Here is a 15081-nt window from a genome sequence, read left to right as displayed (position 1 = left end):
GGAAGGTTTTCTATCTATAGAGTTTTTTCCCTTTGTGATTTCTTTATTATTTCTACTTCCATTTTTAGATACTAGATGTTTTTGTTCAGTTACTTTGCTTGGTTGTTTGTGTTTTCCTGAAATTCTTTAAGGGATATTTTGTTTCCTCTTTAAGGACTTCTACCTGTTGACCCATGTTCTCCTGTATTTCTTTAAGGGAGTTATTTATGTACTTCTTGAAGTCCTCTATCAGCATCATGAGATATGATTTTAAATCTAGCTTTTGCTTTCCAATGTGTTGGGGTAGCCAGGATTTGCTGTTGTGGGAGAACTGGGTTCAGATGGAGCCATGTTGCCTTGGTTTCTGTTGGTAATGTTCTTGTGTTTGCCTTTTGCCATCTGGTTATCTCTGGTGTTAGCTGGTTTTGCTGTCTCTGACTGTGGCTTATCTGTCCTGCAAGCCTGTGTATCTGTTCTCCTTGGAGTCCTCTCTGTGCACACAGGTATGTAGGCACTCCTGGGAGACCAGCTCTCCTATGATCCCAGGCCTCTCTGCATTCCAAATGCCCTGAGTATATGCTCTGAGTGCAGCTGGTTCTCTAGGAAGTATCAGGTGATGGTGTCTTCATTGTGGCAGACCTGGCAAGAGAAGACTGGACAGCAGACGGGGGAGGAGGTGGCGAAAGAGACAGAAGGAATGGAAGGGCATTGGTATTTGGGAGGGTGGAGTTTTGTTGGTTGCTGGGTAGCGGGTCCTGCTGGATCCCTAGTAGCAGCTCTGGGCCTCCAGACATGGGAGGGGGTTCACACCAAATGCCCTGAGTGTGGCTGGTTCTTTAGGAAGTATCAGGAGATGGTGTCTTTACTGTGGCAGACTTGGCAAGAGTCTGTCTCAGCAGAAAGGACAGGCGGCCATGGAAGTGATAGATTTCTGTATATTGAACCATCCCTGCACCCCCTGGAATGATCTTTTTGATGTGTTCTGGGATTCAGTTTGACAGAATTTCATTGAGTATTTTTTGTATCAATATTCATAACTGAAATTGGTCTATAGTTTTCTTTCACTGTTGGGTCCTTTTAATGGTTTAGGTATCAGTGTAACTGTGGCTACATAGAAAGAATTGGGTAGTATTCTTTCTATTTGTATTTTGTGGAATAGTTTGAAGAGACAGGTTTTAGATCTTCTTTGAAGGTATGATAGAATTCTGTACTAAAACCACTTGGCCCTGGGCTCCTTTTGGTTGGAAAATTTTTAATGACTGCGTTATTTTGGCATTATGGGGTTGTTTAGATGGTTTATCTCATCCTGATTTAACTTTGGTACCTGATATCTGTTCAGAAAATCATCCATTTCATCCAGGCTTTCTAGTTTTCTTTTTCACTCTCTATTGTATGGTGGGTTTCCTGCATATTCTGTATGCTGTTGAAGATTGTTTACTATAAAAAATGATGCATTTTATTTTCCTGTGGTAATGTATTATATCTTACTTATTCATTCTGTTAGTTGGAGAGCATGGAAGTAGTTTTAAATAGGAAGGTGTACCCATGAAAACAGAGGAGGGTATATTTTGGCTCACAGTTTTAGAGTTGACAGATTAGCTAGTTTGTAACTCCTGTCCTACAGTTAGGCAGAATGGGGTGGAAAAGAAAAGTGGATCTGTATTAACCTGATTGCAACCCAAGTGGGTCCAAGAGATACAGCAAATGGAAGATGCAACAAATGCACCTCTTGATGCAGCACCTATACCCCAGCCCCAACTTGTCGTCACTGGGACAACAATTATGAATCCATTACTAAACTGATCCAATGATGAAGTTAGAGCCGACTCGGTACCATCATTTGTCAATGGTTGGCTCTACTCGCTGTGTGATTCTAGTCACATAGTTTTCAAAAGTCTGTTGTAAGATGTCAAAATAGCAAACATCATTTTAGTAATAATATTTCTGCTAAATAAAATAATAATAATTTTGCTAAATAAAATAATGTTTTGCTAAATAAAATAATATTTTCGTTAGCAATCAGAGACTGTGTTTAAGAATGGGACTCAAAAGAGGACTCTGGAGCCTCACTTCCATAAGTGTCTTTAATGGACTTGCACAAACACAAACTATTGTTGTGTAGCTGGTAGTTGATAAAAATGCAAATATACAAATATCCTATCAGCATCTGAAAACTCATGTACAGAAAGGCATGCTATAAATCTGTCCCTCCTCAAGACTTTATTGGCTTCACCACTGCCTGACCACAGTGTCCCTGGCATCCTTGCAAATGAGTGCACATATACCTGAGGAAACCTAAGGTAGGTCAGAAGCTCAGGGGATTTCATCAGTGATGTCAATATCTCAGCAGGAAGTACATTCAAATTACACTAAAGCAACTGGAGAAAATATGCAAGGAAATGCTGCATCTTACTTCTTAAAGCTATATATGCATCTATCATTATTTCAACATTTTTTTTTTAGTTTAAAAAATAGGAGAGTTGAATGAACACAAGAATTAATACTCATTTAAAAAGCCAGACTCAATCATAAACACTTTTTCCAAACGTCTGTAGTGGAAGAAGACTATACTTCAGAAAAACAAAAACAATTTATGAGGTAGTGTTTGAAAGTATTATACAAAATATAGGCAGCATTTTATTATTACTTCAGTCTAACACAATTTGGAAACAAGGTTCCATACTAAACATGACATTTTCATTTAAAGATTATCTGATTTCCTTGTATTTGAACATAACAATAATTATTGCTTACTTTAAAAATCTACTTAAAGTATACAAATAAAATATAAATAAATTAACAAAATTAATTTAAAACCTGAAGACTATACAAACACCAAACAGAGACATTAAAAGAAATTACAGAGACAAATAAATGGAAAGAAATCCCAATTACCTAGACTATTACCAGGACAAGATGCTTAAGTTGAACAGTCATGAAGTGATTCCATTGGAATCCTAAATGCATTTAATTGCAGAAAATGAAGAGCTATATTAAAATGTATATGATATTATAAGTGATTCAAAAAATAACCAAATCTGTATTAAGAAAGAATAAGAGAAATATTCATGCTTTCTGATTGCAAAACTTTCTCTAATGTCATACTTTCAACTCAGAGTGGGACTGACTAAGGAGAGAGAAATAAAGGGAATGAAAGTTCAGACTAAGAAATAAGCCCTTCCTTTAATGTGGAGGGCAGAAGCTTTCCAGGAATGGGACTGGGATGACTCAGAAAGCTGACAGCTGATGCCCCGCCCATTCCATAGCGTTATAGGTGACATGAGTGACTGCATGCAAAAGATGAGGTATTGTTCTCTATTCATAAGCAACTTGTAAGCAAAAACAAGGTTAAAAATTATGGAACTCTCAGAGAAAAATAATATAAATTTTTGCAACAATTTCCTAGACAGAGAACCAAAACACAGAGCAACATTAAAATTAAAATAGAAGTAAACTTCATCAATTTTTAAAGCTTTTCTTTTCTTTCAAGAGCACTAAGTTAAAAAGTTGAGCACTGATAAGTCCAGCAAGGATTCAGAGATGTTAGACCATTTACATATTGCTGAGGAATGTTCAATAGTTACTTTTGGTAAGAATGATGTCTCCTTGAGAAGATAAATACAGTACATAAATTAATATATGAAAGGATTATCCCACACTTAGGCATATAGCTGAAAATAAAAAAAAAATTAAAACTTTTGTTCACATATCTTGCTTGCAAATATTGATAGCAGTGACAGTAGATGAGTGTAAAGGCAAGTATATGTCTGTTAACTGATGAATGGTTAAACAAGTGTGGTATATCCATGTGGCAGAATACTATTCAACCTTAAAAAATGAAGTACTGCTCGAAACATCAAACTAAAAGAAGCTGAGAACAATAGCAAAAGCACATAATGGTTCGCTTGTTCTCATTTATATCAACTATCAATTAAAAGGCAATTCTATAGAGTTCCATAATAAATTGAGAGCTAGTGTCTAAAGAAGAAGGTAAAAAAAAATAAGTATTGGCTGATAATAATAGGAACAGTTCTAGAAAAGGAGCTTGTTTAAAAGAAAGATCTAAAATTCTAAAATTTAGATGGTGGTAACAACTGTACAACTTAGCAAATATACAAAAAATTCAAAACGTGAGCTTTTTATGTTATTTTTATGTTATATGATTGTTTTTAGCTCAAATGGCTTACAATCTATCTGTTCCTTCATAGACTGCGGAATATGATAGTCACTTGCATATTAACATCTATGTCACTGATATAAAAAGATGAAGTACACTGATATGACTTCTTTCTAAAGTCAGTCATTGTTGTATTCTGTAGCTGCCTGCAGCTACTACAAACTGGTTTCCTGGAACAGAAGCTGAGGATAGATGGGAAGGGTGGAAAAGAACAAGGCCAGGATGACAGTTTACTGATCAAGGCCCCAACTTTAATTGAGGTCAGACCTTTTAACAGCTTGGGCAAGCCCCTCCCCCCAGACTCCAGAATGAGTTCAGGGGAAGTCTTCTGGCAGTCCTTGGCTCTACTGCTCAGGCAGCTGGGTGGGTCACCTGCTTAATTCAAGAATTCTTAGACCTGGAGGAACAATGAACTTAACCTTCACTCTGAGCTTCTCCACCCTAGGTGGAGCAGGACCCTGACTAGCATGGGAATCCATGCTCAACACAGGCTGGGAGAAGATCACCTTGACCAATGTCAACTACAGTCTTAGCATTCTACCCTAGGATAAAAATTCCTGCTGTAACCTTCTTCCCTATTATGCCCTATTGGCTAATGTCAAGCTCCTACCATGTGGCATGACACCTCAATATGGCTCTGTACAAGTCATACAGGAGGAAAAACTCTGATTAGAGTAGTTTTACATTTCCACCTAGAGATAATTTGATATTATGAACTATTAAGTTGATGGTGAAGAACTAATCAAAGAAAGTGTTTTCCCACTTCCCAAATCATTTAGCTCCTGAGCTGATGGAATGAGCCAGCTCCATCCCTTACCCTGTGCTCTTAGACGTGTCCACCATCTTTCTGCATTTGTTTTCTTGGTTCTGATTAATACATTTATAATTGCAAGAGGATCAAATGGACCCAAGGTCGGGTGTGGTTTTAATAATTACAGCATGAGGTGTTGCTTACATAACACCCTCCAATTTCCCTCCTCAGAACTGATTCTCAAGGAAGGGAGGGAAGGAAAGGTGCCAATTCAAATGGATTCTTCTGGATGTTTACGGAGAGGAACTGACTTTTCTTGAGGAAGAATGCGGCAGGACTCATATCCCTGCCTGTGTGTGGCATTCACACATACAGTGTCACAAAAATCTGTGTTGGATTTTTAACTGCATTCTGGCAACTTTGAGAGTGAGATGGTTAGCCGACAGGCTACTGTCAATTAAACAAGAGCTGTCACTAAGCAGAAACATTGAAACACGGCGGGCATGAATCCTAAGCAGATCATATGGCAGCTACTTAGCAGTTATTTTAACACAGTCGCAGTATAGATATGTCATTTCCCTGCAGAATTTAATTTGAGTCCCTAAGGACACAGACATCTCTACTTTCGCATGCTCCCGTCAAGTCAAAAGTGGACCTTCTAAATGAGCTGGAATGGCGGACGCGAGTCAGAGGAGGGGAGGTAGCAAACTTGCTTCTTGTTTCATTTTCCTCTGCTCAGGTTACATAGAAGAAGCCTGTATCATCCCTTGCCCCTCAGACTGCAAGCTCAGTGAGTGGTCCAACTGGTCGCGCTGCAGCAAGTCCTGTGGCAGTGGTGTGAAGGTCCGGTCCAAGTGGCTGCGCGAAAAGCCTTATAACGGAGGAAGGCCTTGCCCCAAACTGGACCATGTCAACCAGGTATTTTTACTAACATCAAATGCATTAAGATATTTCTCAGATTCCCAAGGATCTTTTTATTCTATTATTTCTCAAAGATGCACAAAATTAAATAATAGCTTCTGAAAAAGAAGTGTGATGGATTCTATTTTCACAAGGTCTGAGGAAATCACACTAAAATGTAAAATCTCAAATTATACACATTACCTCTGAATTTTCTGGGGATTCAGGATTTTGTATGAATCTAGATAGAATACAGTTCCATGCAGGCAAAATGACAGCTAAGTTATGAGTACTGTCAAAGCATTAGTCTGCCACACAATTGTGTCTAACTGCTCTGATGAAGTCATATCATTCTTGCTTTCCCCAGACGCTCAGAAAGAGAGCTCAGTAACCAAGTACTCAAGAGAAAATCAAAGAAATGACATAAATATGCTCAAAATAAAGGAGGGGTGTTATTTATTCATTTCAATCTAATTATCATAAAATAAGAAATACAAAAGGTATCTCAAACTTCATATGCATATATGTATGTGTGTGTGTGTGTGTATATATATATATATGTATATATATATATATATATATATATATATATATATATATATATATTAGCAGTTCAGTCACTGGTTTTTCTAGCATTAGAGTTGTGTTAGAGCTCGAAGGCATACTTCACTGGCTGCTGTCAGTAGCTGTTATTTGTATTCTATTGCTGTTGGAGATAAAGAGTAAAATGGCTAATGACAGAATTGTGATTAACTTAAGTGTAACAGAACAGACAATTGTTATCACAGTTGATCGGCATGTAAATTAGCAGAGAATGGATTTTCCAGAGTGTGTGCAGATGTTATGTTTTGAATTTGAGCCATGATCAAATGAACCGAGTATTTAAATATGTAAAGCTGCTTCGTGTGAACATGGCCTGTCTCATTTTAACCTCTAATCACACGGTTATCAGCAGTTTCCTTCTGATTAAGCTAAGATTGTTGGGCACAACAGAATCATACCATATGAAAAGGAAACTTTTAAGTAAGTAAAAATGAGAACACTGAAGAATTAAATTACACGGAAAGTACACTCTGTCTGGCCTTCCGACATAGAAAAATGAGGGCAGCGTAGAGAGAATAATGCACTCTTCTATCGCCATCTCCTGGCCATTGAGCACATTGTATTCTTAAACTGTAAGTGTTCGTTCATTTCCAAAGAAATTCACTTGGAATCCAGTGAATATGAAACAAAATAATGAGAGTGACATGCTTATGATGACAAGAATGTTTGCTTACAAGTTCAGAAATCTTGAATTTCCAATGACAAATTCAATATTAATAAATTATGATCCATGGTTGTATCAAAGAGAAAGTACACATATACTCAATATGTCACATGTGTATCTAACACTGTGCAATTTAAACATGCCACATTTGCCTGGGTTCTTTTGTTCCCATAGACACATAACCCTGTGCTAAGTTGCCTGTACTTGATAGAATGTTATGTCTCTAAAATCCAAAGCAGAACTTGATAAGCACATGTATGTATTGTTTTTCAATTTATTGTGGTATATCAACACGATCATAACAAAAAAATGAAAGGTAATCCAAGAAAAACCAATCAGTTAGGCATCAAGTTTTGAGCATCACATTTTACATAAAGCTTATGGATAGCTATTCAAATATCAATAAAATACTCAAGAAAATAAAATAGGCATAGTGCTGTGTTATTGTTTATAAAATATAAACCAGCTGGGCAGTGGTGGTGCACGGCTGTAATCCCAGCACTTTGGGAGGCAGAGGCAGGCTGATTTCTGAGTTCGAGGCCAGCCTGGTCTACAGAGTGAGTTCCATGACAGCCAGGGCTATACAGAGAAACCCTGTCTCGAAAAAAAAAATCCAGTATACATATATATATATATATATATACCATGCAGATTTTTACTATAATTAAAGTTCCTCAGTAAAAATACAGAAGTTTGATGATGTGAAAATGGTCTATGAGAATGCTTCCTCACTGAAGGCCTCATGTCCTTATCTCACTGGAAAGGTACAAATGGATTGAAGTGGATGGTGCTGGAGATGGGTCAATATAAAAACAACAGTTCATGTTTCTGTTGACTCATAAGATGTTTACACTCATAGTTCAGTTTGCATCGACAGGGGCTCTGAGATCCACACGAGTTTTGAACTCGTGTCATCCTGCACATGCAATCTTTCCCTTGGTTGTGTCAGCTTTGTCTGCTCATCTTAGAATCACATCATCAGAAATGGTTAATATATCCTTCCTAAGACCTAAGAAGTACATCCTAAGCTTTTACTCCATTAATGTTTTAAATAAAAGTCTGTGTAACTGAAATGTAGGATATGGATGAGCTCTTAACATAATAACTAATGTTTTCACGTTTCTCTGTTCCTTTGATTCTGTCCCGCTGAACACCACTCCAGGCGCAGGTGAGCATGCTTATCTTCTGTTTCTTCAGAGTTCTTGTTTTAAAAATTATTGTTTTCTCCACTAGGTTTCCCCTGCCTGTTCCCTTTTTATTTCCTAGCACAGTTACTAGGGTTTTGTTATTGATAGGGCCTGAGGAAACAGGGTGAGGTGACTAGCCTATACCTATCCCACTTTAATGAGGCAATGGTACCCTTTATTTATACTTGGAAGAGAGAAAGATGGTGGACTGAAATGGTTATTTGAAGATGTTGGCAATGTCTATGAAATAATTTGCATTTATCCCCCAACCATGGGAAATGATCATCTATCAAAGGATTAGGACAAGCAGCAGGGCCCCTCCATTTTGATTCTTATATTCCCTGGGAGTAGTGCAGTGCTGTTTTGCCATGTGGTGTTAGTCCTGTCTTAGCACATCTCCCTAATGGGAGTATACTAGCTGCATCCTTAGCTACAGTCTTATTCCAACATTGCATGTGCTTTATTCTTATTTGGGAGTTGTTCTATTTTATTTTGATTTTTTTTTTTATTCTGCAAGTGTGCAAAAGGATAGCTCCAAATGACTGCTTAAATCTGATTCCTGGGATTGATTACCTAGATTATTTATATACTAGTGTATGTGTGTGTGTGTGTTTGCATGTGTGTGTGTGTGTGTGTGTGTGTGTGTGTGTGTAGAATAGGAAACAGAGTTGAATTTTCACATATTATAAAAATATTTTACAATATTTTTCTTTAATGGTTATATTCTTGGTTGTAGTAGATTGCAGTCTATTTTTTTCTGCTCATTTTTCTCATTGAGAAAACCACACAATTGCTTCATTGTTCTAGAATTCCTAAACAAAGGCGTGCTGTACTGCCTCTGGAACTGAAAGCTCTGTAGACAATAACCACAAAGAGTTGCCTGTGTGCTGTGAGGCCCTTGATGCTGACAGCTGTATCTGTGGCTGTACATCATGTAAAACTAATTCAGGACCTTGTTTCCATACCTCAAGGGATTGGGGATTAGTTTCAAGATTGGCTTATTTCCATTTACTTATCGTTTCAGTTTCTTGTATGAAAAATGTTAATTCTTACAACTATATACATTTATATGTAAAACTGTCTAAGTTACCTTTATCTGGAAAACAGTTGTTTATAGTATCCATCTCATTCATTCACTGGATAAATCTTGACTAAGTGTCTAGCACATACAAGGCACACAAAATTCTGAATGAAATAGTCTAAAAGGTTTTAATTTAGTCTGCTAAATGTCAGTTTATGGAAATATGTCTTGATTCTGGCCCAGTGGGTTTGAATATGCACTGTGTAAAAATATAGAATGCAGTTCAGCCTGCCTTCCTCTTCTTGACTATACTTCTTAAGACACTCTGGTGAGATGATTGTGGTGATACATATGTCTTCCTTCCCCATTCTCATCCCACTGCCTGAGATCAACAGTTGTGTGTTTCAGGTGTATGAGGTTGTCCCTTGCCACAGTGACTGCAGCCAGTATATATGGGTCACAGAGCCATGGAGTGTCTGCAAGGTGACTTTTGTGGACATGCGAGACAACTGTGGAGAGGGTGTGCAGACCCGAAAAGTGAGGTAAGACCTAGGAGAAGGACAGAGAAGCAAACTGTCAACCATCTCCCAAATCCACATGTGACAACTTGAGGTATCTCTCAACTCTGTTCTCCTGATAACCTTCATTAGTTTCGATTTTAGGGAATCTGGGTTCTTGTAAATTAAGACCCTCTATTGCATGCAGAAGTTTGCACATTCTAATTCCTGACCTAAAATGCTTCACGTTGCAATAGTTTTTAAAATTTATATTTGTTTTTGAGATTATAATATAATTATATGCCTCCTCCTTTCCTCACTCCTTCCAGATTCTTCCCCCAAAATACCCATCCTTGCTTTTTTGAAAATCCTTGGCCTTTTTTCATTAATTGTTCTTACATATATGCATGTATATGTGTAAATACAGATATAGATAGCAATATAAATTCCTAAGTATGTAAATACAACCTCCTAGGTCTGTGTGTTATCAGGGCTAACCATTGGAAATGCATGTTGAACACAAGCTTTATTGGTGTGGATGTTAAAACTCAGTGACCTGCTAAAAGCTTCCTTGCATATATGTATTTTATATATAAATTCATGTGAGGGTGGAGTCCAGAGATCAACATAGGATGCTTTTCTCATTCTTTGTTTTCCTTACTTTTTGAGCTAGGGTCTCTCGCTGAACACAAAACAGGACAAAAAGCCCTGGGGACCCTCCTGCCCCTGCCGCCTAAGTACTAGATTACAGATATGTGCTGTCAAGCTTGCTAATTTTGACACATGAGTGCTGGAATAGAACCAATGTTCCCATGTTTATGAGGTTAATCCTCTACTTACTGAGGCATCTTCCCTGCAACAAAATCCAAATATATTTTTTAAAAACATTTTCAAATGGCAGGCTTTGACTTCTTCCTCCCTTATGTCAACCTGGCTAACATTTGAATACTCTCATCTTCAGGAAGCGTTCTCCGAGCCTCTGTCTAGCTATTGCCTCTCACTTATCCTGGTAGAGTTGTCCTGACTGATATGATAGCTCCTGGTCATGTGTGGATACTTCATTTTCACCATAAAGAAATTAAAGTTTTAAATACGTTTCTCCATTCACACTATTCATAATTGTAAGCTATCCACAGCAATACCTGACTGCTCTGTTGACCAGCACAGATGTAGAATATTCTTTTCATCCCAAAAGACTCTAAAACACAATAAAAATAAATGCAGAACTTGACAATACAGTCTCATCGATAACTTATCATGTATTTTGGAATCATGTAATGTTTCCTGATCTATTTCCGTAGAAAGTTTTTTATTAACATTACTATCAGAAAACTTTTTCATATAAAATATGTATAACCTTGTTTCTTATTAAAAACCAGTTTCTGGTTGTCTCAAATATCCATCTGAATGCTCTGTTTTCAGTTCCTATGTGCCATAATAAAGGTGGAATAAAGATGAAGATGGGAAGAAAGATATTAAGTGGGTTAAAATTGGAAAGGGAAAACGAGAGTTCCTCTTCTTCAGGCTTCTGCCTCCAAATTAAAATTTTCCCCTCCAAATTTAAAAATCATTTCCTTATGTGAATTTGCATCATTCAGTTGCTTGCTTTGTTAGTGAAAAATTATAACAAAGGAATATGCATTGTACATTTTCTTTCACTATTGGTGCACATGCATCTTTTTTATTTGTAATTAATATTCTTCAATATTCCCAAGCACACTTAAAACAAAGTAATTTTCAGATCAACCTGTGTATTGAGGCTGATGCAATAGAGAGAGGGGTCAGTATTGATTGTGATCTCTGATCATGTAATGATGTGCCTGGTGGTTCCTGATTGAGTGGACCACATCTCAAGCTCTATCCTCTGCTAATTAGGGTCAGTATGTCCTGCTTCCGTACAAATGTGGACTGACATTTCAGAAGCGATAATCCCATAAAAAAATAGGTTTATATTTACATACTTCCAGTCCTCCTCATTAGAATGGAAGGACATATAGAAAAGTGAATGGTAGAAGTGCTTCTTCCTAATAGGAATCCCTTCCTTCCCCCCACCTTCCTTCCCTCCTTCCCTTACTTTTTTCTTTCCTTATTTCTATTTTTCTTTGCCTCTCTGAGGGCTAAGAATCAAGCCTGGGCCTCAAAAGAGCTAGGCAAAGAAACAGTCAAGCTGTGGATAAAAAGTTTCTCTTTATAAATTCTATGCATATGATAACAATAAAAATAAAAGAGAGGCATTTGTAGCTTCTGATACTGCTGATGTTGTTTCCATAGAGAGTCCACCTTTTATTCCTTTACCTGCTATGGGTCTGTGACCTTTTCACTTCCAAAGTGGTCATGTGCTTCTAATATACTTCATTCTTCTCAAAAAAAAAAAAAGTGCTCTTGCTCTTTGGAAACATAGAAAGGCCAAGGCTAAGATGAAAACAAATTCAAAATCTATTTCTTTTGGCTTCAGCTTGATCCAAATATTTATTCTGAGTTCTGGGTGGAAAAAAACTATTGTTAATGCCAAATAAAAGAAATACACATCCTGGTCAGCATAATTTGTTCCTATTTTATGAAATGAAAGTACGTTTAAAATAATAATTTCTTTTAAAATAGATCAAGTCTGTTCAAAAGAAGTTACTTTCAAGTGCTATATTTGAAGTTTATTATTTACTTTTTGAGTTGTTTTTGAGTTATTTATACAAGTACAAAATTAAGAAAGATTTTCTCATAAAGTTACACATACATAGCTACCGAATCAGGTATTGGACATCTATTCTTACCTTGGATCAATATGCAATTTTACAAGTTAATTCTTGTGCGACATCGGTATCTGCTAAGATTGTGATCAATTCTACCTTTTGAATATAGGAACACTTGGCCCGTCTATGTATTCATCAGGCCACTGTCACAAGAATATTTTAAATGCTGCTGAAAGTAGAACATTTCTCAATGTAACTAAACACTCTTTCAAGGAAATTCCTAATTTTACCAAATATCTATTGATTCGTTTTTATGAAATGATTTTTTAAAAAAGTTACAGAGATCAGTATTTATATATTTTTCTAAATTGCATACCCAATCATTATGCATCTAATGACAGTGTTTCAATCTTTCATTGTGTCTCACTTGACAGAAATATTTATTTTTAAATTTATCACTATAAAAAGTGATTCTTTATAGTATACTTTTAGAGATACAATGGCCTTCCTCACTGTAAATCTCTGAGAAAAGATAGGATGCCAAGTATATAACTGTGACATGATTCAGCCAACTGCTTTAAACACTGCAATGGCCCTAAGAGGCCATCTTCCTTTTCATCTTCCCATAGGCAACTCTCTTACCAGACGCATTAATAAGTGTGACCTTTCCTACATTATAAATTAAGGATCAAGGTTTTCTCTTCCACTACTAAAGTTCACAGAGAGATTATTAACTACAGTAAAAGGAAGCCGCATTAATTAGCTTCTCAAGAGGATTGCTTGACTGTTCATAATGGAATAGTGTGAACAAAGGTTTAAATTTGTCCTAATATAAGAAAAACTAACAATTAAGAAAAGAACCAACAAGAGCCAAATAGCCACGATTAGATAAAGTGTATGGTTGTGTGTGTGTGTCTATATTGTGTCTATGTGTTTTTAAATATCACAGTACCCAGGTGGTCAGTGAACAATGAGCAGGAATTCATTCTTGCTTTTCTACCATGGGAGTTTTAGGGATTGAAATCAGGTCATCAGGTTTGATTGCAAATGACTTTACGTACTGAGTCATCTGGCTGGTAGCTAAAATAACTTTTTAGTGACAAAACAATCTGATAAATGCCCCATCTTGGAAATCACCTTATGAAACATTTTGTATGGACATCGCACAGTCCCTCGGCCTCTCTCATCTTTGATCAACTGTGTCTCCAGATATCTCCAGAGATCCTCTTTGGACCAATTTTCTTCAGTTCAGTTTTCATATACAGGTGGAAAAGTCACTTCCCTTGCAAAGAAACAAGTTAGCATTTACTAATGTACTGAAGCTATCCAGTTAAAATATTGTGACTATGTATGTGAATATATGTTTTTCTTTTAATCTTAGAGAAATACTATATGTAGGACTACATAGTTTCTTGTATCTCTTCCCTTTGGGATAATGTTGTTCATCAGATGATGGCTTAATTAGAAACACCATCCCATGTGTTGGCTGTCATTTTACTTGGCCTAGTTCATTTGCTGATGTGAACATTTTCTCTTAGATGCATGCAGAATACAGCAGATGGCCCTTCTGAACATGTGGAGGATTACCTGTGTGACCCAGAAGATATGCCCCTGGGCTCTAGAGAGTGTAAACTACCATGCCCTGAGGACTGTGTGATATCAGAGTGGGGGCCATGGACCCAGTGTGCTTTGGTGAGATTATAGACTAATGCTATAGGACTGTTTGCTCCTTCTCAAGCATGCTTCTAAATGAGCAAATAATTCCTTCAGCAGGCCTTAGAGATTGCACAGCATGTTAGAAACTGCAGTGGTCATAATGATTCTCTTTAGTTAAAAGAAGGAAAGAAAGAAACTCTAGTGAAGGTACTTTAATGTCGGTTTGATATCCCTTCACTCCTATAGAATCTGATTAATGTAAATGGTAAGAACATACTTTCGCACAAGAAAGTGCTGAAGCAGGAATATTGTCACCAGAATGCCAACAATAAGAATCTCAAGAAGAGGGTTACACATGGTGGGTCCTCAGGTGTTCTTCTAAGATGATTGTGTGTAGACACTGAGAAACAGAACCAAATGATCATAGTTTCCATTCAGTGGACCTGCTGTTAGTATGCCTGCTGACAAGTATAGAAGCAGCCTTACTTCAACAACCTCCATTTTTATGATAGAATCACCTTGTAACAGAATCTGTGACAATATGCATTTCATCCACTTTTCTATAAGAAGAAAAGATCATGTGCTATCTTCCCTGAGCACCTTTTCGAAGCACTTCTCAGTGCCCATCTCACAGTAGAGGGTTGTTACTATCATTTCTCTTACAAAAAAAGCTTGCCTGGGTATTAGACAGGATTCTCCAGAGCAGTAGTTTCCTACCCATGGAGTACAACTCCATTGGAGGTCACATATCATATATCCTGCATATTATATATTTACATGATGGTTCATAACAGTAGTAAGGTTGCAGTCATAACATACAAAAGAAATAATTTTATATTTAGGGGTCACCATAACATGAATAATTGTATTAAAGGGATACAGAATTAGGAAGTTTGAGAACCACTGCTGTAAAGGTATGTAGTGTATAGAGATTGGAGGTGGAAGGAGTATTAGAATGG

General features: G+C 37.0%; 1 protein-coding gene across 1 annotated transcript in view; it reads left to right on the top strand.

Annotated features, from left to right (window-relative positions):
• Window positions 1-15081, top strand: part of Thsd7a (thrombospondin type 1 domain containing 7A) — a 413636-nt gene that overhangs the window by 370010 nt on the left and 28545 nt on the right. The window contains exons 14-17 of the mRNA XM_052173249.1: window positions 5647-5825; window positions 8237-8242; window positions 9691-9824; window positions 14005-14158. Of these exons, the coding sequence (XP_052029209.1) occupies window positions 5647-5825; window positions 8237-8242; window positions 9691-9824; window positions 14005-14158 (473 nt within the window). The remainder of the gene's footprint in view (window positions 1-5646; window positions 5826-8236; window positions 8243-9690; window positions 9825-14004; window positions 14159-15081) is intronic.

Source organism: Apodemus sylvaticus, chromosome 2, assembly GCF_947179515.1.
Source record: "Apodemus sylvaticus chromosome 2, mApoSyl1.1, whole genome shotgun sequence".
Taxonomy (NCBI): Eukaryota; Metazoa; Chordata; class Mammalia; order Rodentia; family Muridae; genus Apodemus; species Apodemus sylvaticus.
The sequence above is the reverse complement of the archived record's forward strand: the minus strand, read 5'-3'. Positions and strand labels throughout refer to the sequence as shown.